At 40.6% G+C, this 17884-nt stretch overlaps 2 protein-coding genes across 2 annotated transcripts in view; one reads left to right on the top strand and one right to left on the bottom strand.

Moving 5' to 3' along the window:
• Positions 1–17884, bottom strand: part of LOC124160929 (TLD domain-containing protein 2) — a 962297-nt gene that overhangs the window by 639426 nt on the left and 304987 nt on the right. The gene's annotated exons all lie outside the window — the stretch shown is intronic.
• Positions 2551–11074, top strand: LOC124160930 (myb/SANT-like DNA-binding domain-containing protein 3). The gene is made up of 4 exons (XM_046537066.1): positions 2551–2907; positions 3570–3810; positions 7287–7570; positions 10678–11074. The coding sequence occupies exons 1-4, from the start codon at positions 2698–2700 to the stop codon at positions 10744–10746; spliced, it is 804 nt and encodes a 267-aa protein (XP_046393022.1). The 5' UTR covers positions 2551–2697; the 3' UTR covers positions 10747–11074.

The following is a 17884-nucleotide window of genomic DNA, read 5'->3' as shown; positions in this document are numbered from 1 at the left end:
ACCGACGCGCTTTTTTTCATTACAGACAGCGGGGTTTAGGTCGTGTGCAGGGATGCCGAATTGCAAAAAAATACTGGGGGGCCTAAACCGGGGAATTTACCCGGGAAATTTTATAAGCAGTGAGTTTTAAGTTTTTAAAGCATTTTAGAAGAGTCATATGATCAACATTAAAACCCTGATAACTCGAATCTCGATATCTGGACTATCCTGGACTATCCAGGGAAAATCGACAAGCCTGACACATTTTTCCTCACAACCATGACGAATTTTTGAGGGGGCTCGGGCCCCCTCAGGCCCCATGGAGTCGGCGCCACTGGCCGTGTGAGTAGTGTTTCCTTCAATAGTCCCTGGTTCTTACCCACCAAAAGACCTAATTCATAGCCTATGCACCAGCTTATGGTATCCCATAAAAAGAGGCCCAAGAACATGGCGGTTGAGCACTATGCCTATTACCATTTTGCGCGCATTTTATTCGGCGGCGCCACTACACAGTGGTATCTCTTTCAGTTTGACTTTCGCCATTAACCTTAGTGGAAGTGGTCTTTTTTTGGTTGACAATCGCATCTTTAAATGTACGGTTTATATGATTGAGTTACATATTTCTGCTGTGCATTTTCTATTGAAAAGTGGATATAGATGAATGGTAGCGCCGCGAGTGGCGATTTTGAAATCTGATGTTAATGCGCGCGTAGTGACAACAATTCTAGCAGCGGACTTCCTAGAATCCTCTAGCGGGCAGAACGCTCTACTGTAATATTCGTTTTCCTCGTTATCCTGTCAAGTTAACTTGTGTAGCGGTGTTGCGCTATCTTCGAGGCATCGTTCCATGGCACCACTTCACGGCGTAGAGGTTTGGAAACAGAGCTCTCCCTACCGCCTTCACAGTCAACACGAGGAAAGCTCTTTCCCTCCCTACCTCCTCTTCAACCTCCCCTCCATAGAGGCACCTACAGTGGAGCTGGGCTCAAAACGCTTCCTTTTCCCCTTTACCTCTCCTCCACGAAGCGACCGGCGATGGAGGGAGACTCGAAAACCGTTGCGCTACAAGTTCTTCCCCCTCCTGATTATCGCCCGCCATATGCCCCGTTCACACTACCATCAATCTCAACCAGCGTAAGATGACGTCAGAACCAGCGTGCGTTAACACATACCATGGTTAGACATGGTTATACACTGGCGACATCTGATGAGAGGTAAAGTAAGTCCAAGTGAAAAATGAATGAACAAGAGCGAATAACCTGTTGGAAGGAAATAGGGAATGTGTAGGAAAAAGTTCTTGTGTTAATTGCAAAGATTTTCAACGATGAGCTGCACATGAATTAAATAATTGCATTCCTGCGTCGTCGGGAATTGTTCCTTGCTACGTAGAAGTTAATTCAGATGTGTTCGTCCAACTAATCATTTCATCGATAGCGTGGTTTGCATTTTTCTACTGCTCTATTGAATCCGCATTAAAGTGATCATTAGTAATAATTTGGTTGGTATTAACAATATATACTACTACTTTCCCTTGATTCGCATGTGTTGACAAATCATTGATGTAGGTGAAGAAAAGAGGACCTTATCTTGAGCCTTAAGCGTCAACTGAGGCACACTTTTGGTGAATTGGAATTGAGATACACTTGTCGCTGCATTGCAGTCTTAGCAATTATTGTTTTTAGATTTTGACAGAGGACATGATCCAATCTGATGCTATGCCATAAATTAAAACTATTTAACTTCAATTCAATAGTGGAAAAATAACTTGCAGAAATGTGACTTGAATATTGTTGGAATTAAACTTATAAAATAAGAGAGAGAACGTGGTATTTTTTGTGATATTTAGTACTTATCACCCGACGTTTCTAACTTTATATTCTATAGTTATATATAACTAGCAGTTAGCCTGATATTTTTATTGGTATGGGAGGAACTTTTGTTCAAGGATAACATAAGAGATCGTTTTTTAAACTGGGACAAAGAACTCTTACCAAAACATTAAAATCATTGTGACCATTAGATTTTCATTAACGTAGTTTCGCACATTTAACATTATTCCAGCAAAATATTTATAGAGATTATTAAATATGTCCGTAACAATACAATGCGAGCCAACGGCTAATTCGCGGCGAACTGTAGCATATCGCATAACTTACATCAAGTATAAAATGTAATACTATTCAACTAATTACGGAATGAATCTATAGCACTTTCCTTAGAATTAATTCTGACGGATATAATTCAATAGTAATGGCCGTCTTCCCTTCGAATGCTTTACTTTCTGTTTTCTTTCCTCCTATCCCACCTTGTTGCTGCTTCGCCTTCTTCTTTTTCTAACCAGCTTGCGTTCACACACGCATAAACTACCGCCAACCATAGTCGGAAAACGGTGGTCAGAATCCCAACCACGGTTAACGGTAACTTGCGTTCACACCTCATTTTGTAACCATGGTCGGGGCTAACCGGCGTAAAAAGAACGTAGTGTGAACGGGGCAATAGAGGAGAGGGGAAATGGGGGGGGGGGACTCAAAACGAGTTGCGCAGCTGCCCTGCTTCGACCGGGAGGCTCCCTTTAGTAAGCTGGCATTCGTCCTCCGTCGAGGTAACCTCGCAACAATCTTTCAGCGGGCATAAGAAACTCTCGAACGAATTGCCAAGTTTTCCGTTGGTGCATGGATAAGCGAGGACTAATCGTGACAGCGGCCATCTATTGCAAGTATGTCTCAAGGAATCAAGTCTAACATCGTAACAGTGGCGACGAGGCACGAGAGGATGACCAATCGTGAGAGGAACCTATTAATTTCGTTGGTGCAGAAGGACAGGGAAATAATAGATACTAAGAAATGTGATATGGCGACGCTTCAAGCAAAAATGAAATGCTGGCAGAAGGTGGCTGATAGATTTAACAGTCATGGAAACGTCACCCAAGTAAGTGCCACGTATCGTGAAAAAATTATTTACATGAAAATATACATTTGGCAGTTCTTTATTCACGCCATTCACCACAGCTCAAACAGTATCTTTCAATGATTGAGTGCCGTAAAGCTATTATAAACTCATGCATGCGTTAATCAAACGATAATTTACCCGTAGTTCTATTGAAGTGAAATTTTGGACTACTGTTAATAATGGAACTTACTAACCGATCACAAGTGTTATCATTCTGCGGATGTAAAATAGTGTTGCGGTATTGAAATGAAAGGCAATTTCACTTTTCCACAATAATATTACTTTGGAGAAGTGCATTTACCTGTCATTCAAATAATTCGAGCTTCCACTATGTAATGCCTGAATCAGTTGAACTTACAATTAGTTTTTCGGTGCTGTGCTGTATAGAAAGCTTGGTTGAAGCTTACACGGATTGCATACGTGTGCTCGTGTTATGGATGTTTTTGAGACCATGAAGGGTAAATGTAGTACATTGCCGGTTGGTGAGAGCTAACCACTTTCCTAACACTCTTAAAGTTGCTCACAGGCCATTTATCACGCGTGGAATGAACATGGAAATTCTGCATCAAAAGTGCTACATGAAATTTTTTTATTTTATTTATATTATTGAAGATGTTTTCAATGTTTTTTTCAACAAATAGCGCTCTTGGAAGCGGCTCAGGAAAGCCTGGGACAACATAAAAATGAGAAGAAAACGAACCCTTGCCACGAGGGTGAGGGAAATAGTTGAAACTGGAGGAGGCACGAACGTCACTATAGAAGACCCAACCGGAGAATTTCCTTCAATTATACTTCAGGAGTTGAACGTTGAAGACTTCGATTTGCAATCCCACAACGTCGGAGGCACTGAAGGAGTAAACGTCCCTAAACAGACGGAAGAAGGTACTGTAAGCTTTTTTATAATGATTTTTTTACGCTGTCATAATCAATTTGATTTGACCATTCCTGTTGTACATGTGTTAGCATTATATTATTAACACAGTAATTGTTTATCACTAATGGTTTATTGCTATGGCTATTCGAATAGAGCTCTTTGATTTTAAAGAATGCGTATTATCGAGATCTCATATTTGCTAGAATTTTATTGCTGTGGTTTTAACGACCAAACAAAATCCAAAATAGTGAGAACATCGTGAATAGCGCCACGAACACTAAAAATCGTGTTATAATGCAAAAAAATATGAAGCCATGGACATAATTTTTATTCGCGGAAATTAAGGAGCGTTATGAGTTAAAACGCATCATGTCACTGATGCGATCTTCCTTGCAATCATGAGACCCCTTTATGGAGTTAAATGCATTCCTAACGAAAGCTTGCAGTGTTGAGAAGCAGAGCAGAGGGAGTGAAACTTTTGGTAACAAATGAAAGAGAAAATGAGCCCAAGAAAGACCGGCCAATATGGCGCCACTAATAAAATAGACTCTTCCAGTCTCTAGATCGTCATCAGCACTATGCCCTAAGTTTCCGCAAAGATTATAAATACTGTAATGTAATCCGAAATCAATATATCGTCCATTCTTCCTGTAGATAAGGTGAAGTGGAAGATTACAGAAGTTATTCTGTGTTCCGATGTACTTAACTTTTGATGTAATAGTGTGTTTTATATGAATGATTGTTTACAATGAGATAACTTGCAAATTGTTATGTACTATACATTTATGTTAAGTGTGTATATATCATCTGAAGGTTGCCTCAACACAGGCACTCTTTCGTGTCTACGTAGCTTGCAATCATGACATGTATATCTTGTTTCAATTCTTGAAAGTTGTAAGCAATATCTCAACCTATATGTTCATAGACCCATTTGTCGACCTGGGATATTACATTTTCATGCCGAGATTTGATTGAAATCTACTCCTTATTTCTTTCAATCCAGTATTCTATGGGAACTCTATCCGTTCACGGGTAACGTCAATGCTTTTGATGACCAAGGTAAATATACAATGACAAATCCTTGCGAAATTCCTTCTGTTTTTTGCCTCAGCTTGGGTTATGTAGAATCAAGGTTTTTGTTGACCCTAGGTGGTTAGAAATAAAATGTTTCAGTCTTGTTTGAATGAGCTCTCCTAACCACACATACCGATACCTCCACTGCACAAGCGCTCAACAATCGTCCACCGAATCAAATCCGCTCATCTTGGAGCCCAACAATACGAATGCGCTCAGCTGGCAGTAGTCGGAGCATAAACGCTCACCTCCAATTCTTCAAGCTTCGTGGGTGATTGTGCTCCGGCTACTGCCAGCTAACAATAAGCGCTTTCGTATTGTTGGGCTTATAGGTGAGCGGATTTGATTCGGTGTACGATTGTTGAGGGCTTGCGCAGTGGAAGTATTGATGCGCATCTGCCTTGACCAACTCTTGTCATAAAATAATACCCCATCGCGCGATTTTTGTTTCCTAGTAAATCGCTCAAGCACGTTCAAGAACAATGAACGCAACAGCTATATGAACCATAATCAATCTAACGCTTATTTGGAAAAGCGAAAAAAAATTCTCCACCCTCTAACAACTCGTCACTTTGGTGAAGGTTTACGACACGTTTAACATGCGACAAGTGATGGTAAACAAATGGGTAACACCTGGAAGGAATAATACGGCAACCTCACCCATTACACGCCATCTCCACAGTCATGAGTCAAAATTTCCTTTGGTAGGCAATTCGTCCTTTTACAAAATTTCTCCCCTTTGGTCGCTTCTGAGGCAAGGCAAGGCTCAATTGACATTGACCGTTTTACTCGAATATCGTCATAGCACAGCCTAATCTATCCATAATTTCATGGACCTAAGCTGGCCTTCGCTCTTATTCTTAAATTATTCCGCACCAAATTGAAAAACAATTAAGCCTGAATACGTGTAATTTTGTGATCCGTGCAGGGTAAGCTCTTCCCCTCCTAAGAAAGTGAGAAGTTTAATTCCTCCTCAAATTTTTCTCCCCAAAACTTCCTCTCCTTGAACGGTAGTTCTATGCCTTTGAGGCAGGGATGGAAAGTAAAACGAATCGAAAGTCAAAACAAGTAATATTTCAATAGTATCGTTCCCGGGAGCGAAATGTGGAAACGAAACGAAATGGATTTAAACCTAGGGAGCTAAACTCAGGGTCCAAACGAAATCGGAGTCAAAACTACTCCGGGTCGAAACCAGTGGCGCCGACTCCATGGGGCCTGAGGGGGCCCGAGCCCCCTCCAAAATTCGTTATGGGTGTGAGGAAAAAATGTATCTGGCTTGCTGATTTTCCCCGGATTGTCTACATATCCAGATTCGACTTATCAGGGCTCTAATGTTGATAATATGACTCTTCTAAAATGCTTAAAAAACTAAAAACTCATTACTTACAATATTTTCCGGGGCAAGATCCCCGGTTTGGGCCCCCCCAATATTTGTTGTAAGTCGGCACCCCTGGTCGAAACTGAAGTAAAACTCTGAGACGAAACGAAACGCAGATAATGTTTCGCACCAGAGGGACCACGTGCTTCACCTTCAAAGAGTTTAGTTTCGACCCACACACCAAGTACGGTTGAATGAAGTAGAGCTTCGGCCACAGGGTACGGCCTACCGCCATTAGATGCATGGGGCACTCATATGTTTACCACTAACTGGAGAACGGTGAACACAAACTGGCCATTCGATTTTTAAAGCTCAATATTTCAACCTCTCTTCACGTATGTCACACGTAACGAGTCGAAACTATTCCCTCTCAATCCCACTCCTCTCAATTTTTGGGATCGAAACTCAACTATAAACAGCGGCGTTTCGTTGACTTTAGTTTCGTTCCCGGGAGTAAAGTTTCGTCCCGGTCGAAACGAAATATTTTCGTTCCGTTTCATTTGTCATCCCTGCTTTGAGGCCATAACCTTCAAAGCGGCACGCATCGTGTCGTTTTATCAAGTTTTTGCATCTGTGGTTCATTTGGGGAGCTTGGTAGCCTTTTATAAGTACCGCTTGGCTGCTAAATTAAGGGGAAATCTTAGGACACCACTAAAAGAATGTACTCATAGTGCGAAGTAGCGTGGGGCGAAATCTGGCCTCTCTGACCGTAACGTACGAAATTCACACGCCAGTCGCCTAGTCTGGGGTGAACTCTACCCTGGCGTATTGAAACCAACTTCCGGCTTGATACACTATGAGAGTAAAAGGTTAGCACAAATATGTAGTAGGCATATATTCTCATAAAGAATGACAAGGTAAGTTGCATTTGCAAATGAAATCGATTTTTTTGCACAGAACTACAAATTAATAAAGGACGAAATTGGTCGTATAAATTTTTCATCGGAGAACGTTTCGAGGAGAGCTATTTGAATTCGGCGTGCAGAAAAATGTTGACAAAGGATTACTATTTTTCTTTTCTATTTTTTAAAGGGACGGAAGGGCCTAGCAGAGTTGCAGCTCAGGATATCAGAGTTGAGAGTTTGTTGGCGGGTTCTACATCCTCAAATATCACAACTTCACGCCAGAGGAAAGCTGCTATAAATAAAGTATTGGAGGAAAGGATGACAAAACTGAATGAGGAGACGGGAAACAACAGAGAGCTACATACGCTTCGGAAGGATATTTTGGAGCTGAAAAAGCGAGAGCACGAGCTTGATGTTTTGATAAAGGAAGAAATTCTTCAGGAACATCGTGCTGAGGCGAAAAGGAAACAGGTGAGTGATGACGCTAACCAAATTTGTGTATCGAAGTTCGGATAATAAATCCTGGATATGGTTTGGTACGGAGTTGTCCACGGGCCCCTGACCAGGGGTCTCCAAACTATGGCCCGCGGGTCACATCCGGCCCAATACATAATTTCATCAAACCCGCCTAACAAATCCCTGTGTGTTGGTTACAATTGGTTCATCTAATCTGAAACCTGATTTTAAAGAATTGCATAAAACTAAAGCAAGGAATCTATTTAGTCTACTCTAGTTTTTTTCTATTTTTCTATATTTAATATATATATTTTTAAATTTTATATTTACACTCTAATTGTTGGGGAAAATTAAATTACTGGTACTGATTTGTTTTTTATTATTTATTACTCCTTCGGCCCGCATAAATGCGGGAAGTATAAAATGTGGCCATTACTTTTGAAAGTTTGGAGACTCCTAACCTAGACTTTGGAGTCCATGGGGCAGGGCCTCTCACAAGGGTCGGCAGCGACCACAGCATAAATGAATATTAAACGTCAAGGGGACTGGTCACTCTATCTCGACCGATCGTCTTTTTTCGATTGGTCGAACATCCTTACGAAAGAAAATAATCACTTGGTAATGCAAGAGGTTGCTAATTTCCAACATCTATACCTGAGCACCTTGAGATGTTATACATTTACTTCCTACTATTTTCATACACAGTTTACAAGGATTTGCGCGTCATTATCAACTGAAAGCACAAGTTTACCGGTAGATATAATGTGACTTTCCACTTTTCCTGCTATTTAATTAGGCGACCGGTTTTCTTACTAGGTGTCACATCGAGTTTACTCTACTCAAGCCTCGAAAATGATACAATTTATCGTAACCGGTCGCCTCATTAAATAGTGATAAAAAAGGGCAAACTGCATTTTTATTTACCGTTAGGTAGTGGAACAGTTCTACCATGTCGACCTTACTACCTTAACTTTATCGTGAACTCAAACAAGAAGATCATAGGTATAAACAATGAGCACATAACACATACCTTTGTTGTTCACTTTCCTTGTGATGATGATGACTCCCAAAAAGTCGAAGACCGGGTTAGTAGTGAGGTTAAATGTGAAACAGTGGAAAGTTCTCTAGTCAATTTTTCTTTGTGGATCTTTCGCACGATTGTGCATTGCGGGTGACTCCCGTAAAAGTTATCACCGCGGCTAGTCCCGGTATACTTTAAACCAATACTTTTTATGGTTTATACCTATACATTTATTTCCCTTTTTTAACCTAATGATTCTAAATAGAAGTTTGATTTTTCAAATGAGTTTTTTGTTAAAAATGATGTTGTGCATTGAATTATTCTTGAATAAAACATTCGTGTAAGTGAATCGTAATTTCGATGCGGTAGTGGTATTATCAACTTATGTCTGGAAAAACCCTAAGCCACCAAAATTCCGGGACACGCACCTCAAGAATTAATACCTGTTACTTTGTTTGTAGGGGTAAGCTACAAATAAAATTGAAAATATAGATTAACCATCGTGGCGATAATCGCTAATTTCTTCGTTATTGTGAGTTGGCGGCCACTGATAAATAACGAAATAGACGCTCATCTCTTCATAATTACACTTAAGTAGAATTTAGAGATTGGAGGGATAATAAGTCCAAAAAACTACCTACCATAGTACTATTACTAGGGATGTGCGAGTAGTGCTGTTTGTTCTCGAGTCGAGTTGAAAACTACTCGCGAGTATAGAGTCAAATCGAGTTTGATCATTTCTGGATCTGGCAATATGACAATATGTATGTCACAACATATTCTCTTTTTCAAATACCATTGTGGATTTTCGTTTCTAAATACTAAGCTTGATGTAAAAATGAAAAGATAAAAAGGAATGTTGGTAGTAATTGTGTCAGTATAAAGAGATGAAAATTAAAATCTCTTGAAAATTTCTATGAGCACTATTGAAATTAATTAAACTATTGTAATATATGGTCAATTTAATCAATATATACGCAACCAAACTGCCAGAAACAGCCATGAGTGAAAACCTTTGCACAATTGTAATAAAGCATAATGATAGCGCTTCCTGTCGGCAGATTTCTGAACTAGGACCGTATTCTGTAACTCCAAACCGATCGGTGCGGCACCGATTCGTCGGGTGCGACGTCACACCGACTCCCGGCAAGCAGTCGTGCGATTCTGTACGAACCCGATCGGTGCGGCGCCGACGTGAGGACGGGAGATTGTCGGTAGCCGTGCCGACACCAAAAAGGTGGTCGGTACGGCCACCGACTAGTTGGTTTCATGAATTATAGTGGTGCGCATTATACGTTTTATTTTGTTTTCACCTCATCACCGAGTAAATAATGAGGTTTGTTTCAATGTTATCTTTTCCTCCCCCTTTGAATAGGCCACTATAATTCACTGTGTCATCATCTATATTGATTACCTTGACATAAATGAAAGATATTGGTTAATAAACATGAGGTTTGCCACCATATAATGACTTTCTCTCATTTATGTTACCACTTTCACTCGCTTTGAATAGGATCTATTTCACTCTATCATCATTTATTTACTCCTTTGAAATAAAAAAGATATTTTTGATTAAGTATGACTTTTGCTGCAATGTTATCACTTTATCTCACTCTGAATAGGCAACTATTATTTCACTCAATCATCATTTGGCATTTCTCTTGACATAGAAATAAGATCTTTTTATTTAAATACGAAATTACCGCTGAAATTTAGCTACGGTAGTCCTAGAGGTTGTCCATGAATAAGTCCAGTATATATGTCCAAGTAATGGTACATATTTTTTACGCTAGACTTCGTTGACGAAGGTAGCTTTCGAGGTTTCCCATCCCTCCCTACGGAAAGACTCCCTATTACGCAAACAATTACTCGTTTTAAACTGGCGCACGGGGATTGGAGTGCAAAGTCATACGTAATGGGGGAAGTTGAAACGCTTAACTTACCCCGACCGAAAACTGGCAGGAAATTTAGTGTAACTGGTCTACAAAATTTTAAAAATTTCATGAATGTGGCCTCCGTGGTGTGTGTTACTCCAACTACGTACTTGTCGAGCCAAACAGAATTCAGTACTCTAACGAAAGGTTTCCTTGTCTCTTTTCAGGAAATTCATGACGTGAAACTGGAGCTACTACGGAAATCTCAAATGGCCTGTCCAAACTTTACTTTGTAATGCAAGCAGTTCTAAGTTCCCATTGTATATACGGATGTCCCCATTAAAGTGTGATAAATTAGTAGCCAATCTCAACTTTGATGATGTCCTCATGTGCACTGGCCTCCATCATCCTCGCTGAACTCATTTGGTTTCTTACGGTACTTGGAAGAAGATTCACGGACAATAACCACTTCTGCCACGAAATGAGGCACACATCTCCTTTTGTTGTTTTTGTGACGTTGAGGCACACCTTGAATGGAATCAGCACTTCTGTGATTGTGTCATTTATTTGCCATTTTCTAATGTACCTAATTAAATTCCGAATATTTTATAGTAACGGTTTGCTAATAAAGTCTGAGGAATTACCCGTAATTAAGTTCATTTAAAATATAATTGTGACCAGCAACGGATACAGAAAAAAGTAGAGGTTGGGGCGCAAAAGATATTTTGAGCTACCTTTACTTTAATCGTAATTAAAATAATCAAGTTTATTATTAAAGGATCCTACCGATTAAGGTAGGTTTTCATGGAGTGCTTGAGAAGAATTCCGTGAACCTCCCCTTCCATCATGCATTCCCTCTTCAATTCAAAATAACACCTATTCCCTTTCATTCTCTCTAAAAATCCTATTCTTTTCCTTCCCCTCCCTCGTTTTCCTAACATTCTACCCTCTAACACCATTTTCAACATCCTCTCCCCGCTAAGAACTCCTCCCATCCATACCTTCTGTCTCCGTATCTCATCTATAAGCTGCCTCTACTCGCCAACCATATCCAGCACTTCGTCGTTCCTTTTCCGCTCCGTCCATTTCACCTTCTCCATTCTTCTCCATACCCACATCTCGAATGCCTCCAATCTTCTCTCGTCTTCTTTCCTCAGTGTCCACGTTTCAGCACCGTAGAGGGCTACACCTCAGATCAAACTCTTCACTAACCTTTTCTTTAAACTCTTACATAGCGATCCTCTCAGAAGCTCCTTCCTGTTCATGAACGCCTCCTTTACTAATGCATTTCTCTTCATGATGTCCTTACTACTGTATCCGTTGTCCTCTAATGTGCTGCCCAAATAGTTGAAATGCTCTCCCTGCTCAAGGTTTTCCCCACCTACTTTTATCTTGAATCTCACATTCCTCGCTTGCAATGCTTTACAAAACCGCATTACCTTAGTCCTTTTGTGATTAATCCTCAAAGTTACAGTTGTAGATCTACAGTGTTGGGCAATGCCCCCTATGACTCCATACGTATCCGCCACTGTTTGTGACTAGGAGGCAGGTCCAAGTTTTCCGGGGGTTGAGGGCAGAGGGCGCGCGACTTTCGTGAAAACGAACCAAAATTTGAAAGGCAGACCCTAGCCTCCGGGAAGAGAAATGACTTGGGAAGATTAGCTCATAAATTTATATATTTGCTACAAGACACTGACTGTGAGTGGTGGAAAGGAAGACGAGAGAATGGATAGGATTGTGATGTGAAGTGACGTAGCCAGGGTGGGGGGTGGCAGTGGGGGGTCCGGATCCCCCCCCCGTAAAATAAAAACACAATTAATTTCATTCATAAAAGTAAAAAAATATTAAAATATCATGTATTTACAAAATATTTCTTTAACATTTGAAGTTTTTCCGATTATCAAAAGCGTTAACATTAGTTTATAACCCATTACTTAGTACCCTGTTTTTCAAAAATTTCCCCCCGTTTAGGAAAAATGGACTTCAGTTGTCCTTTAGTTTTTCAACATACATTTATAAAATTTTTGACCAGAGAATGAAGATATCAAGTCGAACCTGGAAATTTGTCCTTTACCATCGAATGTCAACAGCCTACCTTATTTCATTAATGGCTAAAAAGATAAATAATTTAAAATGCTTACGTTATAAGTTTTTCTACTGATTCTTGCACGGCAATATCGAAGAAACTGTAGCTAGATATTACTAGGCTTTATATCTTACATATAAATAACTATGAAGCATTGCGAAGAGTTTTCATATAAAGATATAGGACAAATCGTTGATACCATTTTTCATCGACGATTTGATTTTCAATGAGGCTGTGTGTGGCCTATACGAGCTATCAAGTATCTAAGGCTTCATTTTGTGTAGTTCAGTTGCCCTGAAATCTCCTTCAGTCCTTTCTAAAAGCTTCTCCTTCAGCCTGATGCGACACACACAGGGGCGAAGGCACGATGGAGAACGAACGAGGAGAACGTGGATTGACAAACCGTCGAAGTACGCAATAGCATTCGATTCTAAGATGCGAGCGCGTGCTTGGATTAATTTTGAAAGTCAAACGCTTCGAACGGACGCGAGTTGATTCTCGTGTGTAAACAGTGTCCTCTTCCTTTCTTCCAATTCAACGACAGGCACAGAAAATGGCATGAGAAAGCTAGGTGTAATCGAAGGACAAAATCTCGCGATTGGTTAGAAGCGCCTCTTTTCTCAATACTCAAATGATCTTTTCCAAGGGGACTGCAAAGAGGAAGTCCAATTCCATCCCATAGAAGGGTGGTTTCTGTTTCCACTTCGGTCGATTTTTAATCAGTTTTCAAAAATGCCCGCGGCGCAGTGATGAGTGCGATGTGATTCGCTTTTTTTTCAATATTTTGCAGCATATTATTTGTAATTGCGAGGAATAGCATTGAATAGTTGTGAATCTGATGAACCACATCATCATTCAATATATAAATGTTGATTAACACCCCTAATTGTAACTTATTTTCCAGTGAAACTCTGATCAATTTGTCCGTCAGCGACGCGAGTGGCAACTTTTGTGAACACATTTAAATGCTTGGTGGTTGAAAAAACATTTAGAGGCCGACATGAGGATCCTCTTTTGTAATATTCTTTTCACAAAAGTATGTTGTCTATATTTTACAGCTATCATTAATTGCACCTGCATTTCAAACATTGTATTCCTCATACGAGGCCTTCTTTTTCCGCTTTTTCCATCCACTTCAACTTCAATTGTTGTAGCCAATTCTCATTGTGGAGCTCATTTAATTACTGCTGCTTCTAATCGTGTTTTTTCAAAATCTTCTCTTTCCTGGTAACTTAAGGTCTAATGCCTTCCATTCTATATACCTGAAACTCCTGTTCGCCATATTCCTCTCCCTTGTTTACGGAACATTCTACCCTCTAACACTGTTTTCAACATCCCCTCCCCGCTAAGTGCTAACTCTATCCGTACATTCCGTGCCGTCGGTATTTCATATAGAAGCTGCCTCTCCTCACTCACCATGTCCAACACTTCCTTGTTCCTCCTCCTCCCCATCCACTACACCTTCTTTATTCTTCTCCGCACCCTCCTCTGGAACGTCTCAATCCCTAGTGTCCATGTTTCCACACCGTGAAGTGCTACACTCCAGATCAGACTCTCCATTGGTCTTTTCTTAGAACTCTTACATAAAGATCCTCGTATGAGCTCCTTCCTGCTTATGAATGCCTCCTTTGCTAACGCAAATCTCTTCCTGGTGCCCGATAAGCATTAAAATAAGAGTTAGATGTAATTATCTATATTAAAATAATACTCTCATGCCAAACAGCTGAAGAAAGTTACTTGGTATTTATAATACGACAGAACCATGATAATCAAAGACAACTTATACCCTGACGGGCATCGAACCCGTAACCTTCGATTTACGAGGCGAGGACTTCACCCCGTCACCCAGAATAAAGAAACGAAGGCAATAATAATTGAAATGTATAAATGGGAATTTTAAAGCACCCATTGAGTATGAACACTACTCGTAGACAACGCTCGGCAGTCATTTCTGTATTGTTCCACTTTTCAAACGTCTCGACCCGAATTCCTTCAATTTAAATTACTATTGCACCAACATCATCTAGCGCAATTCAGGACGACGTCCTTTCCTGCTACCCAAACATTAAATCACTGCCAAGGGAGAATTTTTTTATGGCTGAAAGTCAAGTCTTTTCCATTGTGGAAATAGGTGGGGTCCCTGTGGCAAGAAAGAGACGTGAAACAGTGGGAGCTCTTCCCCACTCAAAATGGAAAATAATGATCTCCCAGCAAACCTTTCCGGCGTGGTAATGAATGCGAAAAAAATACCGGAGCGGGCTCTCTGCCGTCTTGAGTTGACATCGCTCCTTGAGAGGAAAAGTCAAGATGCAATCGATGATGACAATCCTTTTTCCTCTACTCGGGGAAAGAGGGAAAAAAAACAGGGTGGGCCAAAGGTACTCAATTTTTCACCCGGGACTGTCAAAATCCCGAGCGAGAGGTGCGTCTCTTATGAGCCATGGAGATTTAATGACTTGATTCATCGCTTTATAATGCCTGGCCCATTAAGAATTTGTGCTTCACCATATTCTCTCAGTCTTACAGTGTGATTAAGGCATAAGTACTGATAAATTATTTGTAATTTACCCAGCACAGTTTTAATTAAGTTGATGTTTTCCGGCAATACTTTGTGGAATTTGCTAAATATTTTCGATGGATACAATTTAAACTTTGTTTTTCCTCTGGGTTCTATTAAAACACGACGTCGGTAACGACAATTAACGTAATATTCTTCTGAGGAATGTATTTAAGATGATGCACCAATGTATCCCTCGCCAGAATATAACATTTACCATTGAAACCACGGTCGCGTTTTAATAAAAATTCTGAGGAAAAACAAATTTTGAAGTTCATTAATCTAGTATTAACGACTTCGTCATTGTAGATATAATGTGATGATACTACTAAAGGGAGCTTTATACAGAATTTGATCGTATTGCAGAAAGAGATAGTTCATCATTTTATTTAAAATATCGTTTTTTGACCCGAAACCATATGAATCGTGAACTGCTTAGAAGCATCATGTCCAAGTTGGACGCTCTTTCATTTCTCTTTAAGTTGTTGCTAGGTGCTAGACTCAACGTTTCCCACAGAAAGGAAACATGTCATTCTAATAACATCAAGCGGATATGACAAAGACAAATAAAAACTGACTAATTGAAATGACAAACTTAAAGAAGAAAAAAAGAAAAATCGTTCAAATTGGAGATGATGCCTTTCCGCAGTTAGCGATTCATATAAATCCTGAGCGAGTGGACCGTCTCTTATGAGCCACATCGGTGGAGATTTGAGTTGATCCATCGCTTTGTACTGCCTGGCACACTAAACAACACTACTTTACCATATTATCTCAATATTGCGGTGTAATTAAGGCTTATGTAGAGATGAATTAATTTTTAATTTACCCAACCCAGGTATAGTATTTGAAGGAGGCGATCGACAGCTGAGGTCATTTGTACCGTGAGGGAAGAGTATGGAAGGAAGAGTGGAGAGAAACCCGGCTTCGACATTAGCCTACTCTAAACGAAAGGCGCCAAGGGGACCACGGCTTAACGTCCCATCCGACGGACGGAGTGTCCGTCGGATTAAATTGAAATGTCCTCCTCATAACATTCAAGCAGGGATTGAGCAGTCTCTTTAAATTCTCTGTCATCACCGAGATTCAAACGAGGTACGTGGTGGGAGATCAACCTACCAATCCGATCCCCATGGTAACATGTGACGGGGAACGTACGTAAAAACACGTTAAATGGTAGTATACCCATAAAAACCCGTCCAATCTTTACTTGAAAACGTATTATTGTCCGTAAATGTTCCAGGGGAAGGGCAGAAGAGTGAACTAGAACTAGAAGAGTGGAACTAGAGCAAAAAAACCAGGCTTTGATTGAAAAATGCATAATTCGTACGCATTTATATGGAAAAATCCTACCTCTTTGACTTCTACATGTACATAATACCCCGCAAGCCGCCTAAAAGGCGTGTGGCAGGGGGTGTTAGGACACCAGCCATATACACACAAAAAATGAAGCTCTCTAACGAAGATATTTAATGATTTTTTCGGGTATTCTTCCGCGTTTATCCATTTTGTAGGACAATATTTCAACTAGTTTTTTTTATTTGTATGTGTATTTAGTAATTTTTGTAGGACAACTTTCTGCATCGACACTTCAGTGGACCTGAGGATGCCAACTGGAACGTTGGCGAAATATTGTCCTACAAAATGGATGAACGCGGAAGAATACCCGGAAAAATCACTAAATATCATCATTATCTCCGCGGAAGCCTACTTGGATTCTCTAACGAAGTTGGGACAAGCGTTTATTAAAGTCCTTTATGGTTCGAGGAAAAAACGAATTCCCATATCTATCCGTTCGGCAAAACATCTCTCTTAATTTATCGCTTCTATCGGATCTGAAAATATAGTGTGGCTCTAATATTATGTTCTCTATGTCGCTCTTAACGATATCCATTCTCAATTGTTCAAGCAATCTAAGACTAGCGCTTCCCACTGTGTTGAGTATTCGTGCGTGCTCGCGGTACTCATATACTTCGACCACAACGCCAGAAACGCATCTGTGTGCATTGCCCGATCGGCCCCTAGGAGCATAAAGAGATAAAAGACCGGACCAAAGACCGCTCCCTCCCGTTGGGCCTTTGTCCTGCCGACCGACTGCGTCTGCTGCTATGCAAGTAAGTACTGCGTATCTTTCACTACAAAACTCCTTCCATAGTCCTCTCTCCCGAATGGGAGGATAATGAAAAACGGGAACGAGCCCTGCTTTTGTGCCCGGGTTGGGTTGTTTAATGTCGCCGCCGCGTTCCACCGCTTCGAGATGAACGGGGCGAGACAAAAGAAAGGGGGGGGAGAAGACATTTAGACCCCCCTTCACCTCCTCCCTAATACTCCCCGCTTCACCCACACCCTCCCTCATTCTTGCTCAAGCAATCGTTTGTCGTCCCGTCACGGCAAAGGCCTCCGGGGCATGGGGAGCATCCTTCCAACCCCATTTAAGCCTCCTCTCAAAATGGTTCGTTGCGCTCCGCGCACACAACGCGGCCTGTATGCTCATACCACGAATATTGCGCTCGAGCAGCGGTTCCGAACATTTTTTTTCCTCCCGTACTCCTCTATGGCTAATGTTGCACCCCCAAAAATGTTACGTGCACATTTTATTACATAATTTCACTACGGGTAGGTGGCATTTTTAGCTATAAATAATAGGGTTGTTTCCTTAATCAAAGAAAACTAAAGGCATTAATTGCGATTCGTCACCCTCCATTAGTGCATTCATAATATAAAAATTATTTGATTTTAGGATTCCCAGTTTAGACGAATGGCAATGGTCAATTTTAACTGCATTTGGAAA

Source organism: Ischnura elegans, chromosome 6, assembly GCF_921293095.1.
Source record: "Ischnura elegans chromosome 6, ioIscEleg1.1, whole genome shotgun sequence".
NCBI lineage: Eukaryota > Metazoa > Arthropoda > Insecta > Odonata > Coenagrionidae > Ischnura > Ischnura elegans.
This window is presented reverse-complemented; position numbering and strand designations above follow the sequence as displayed.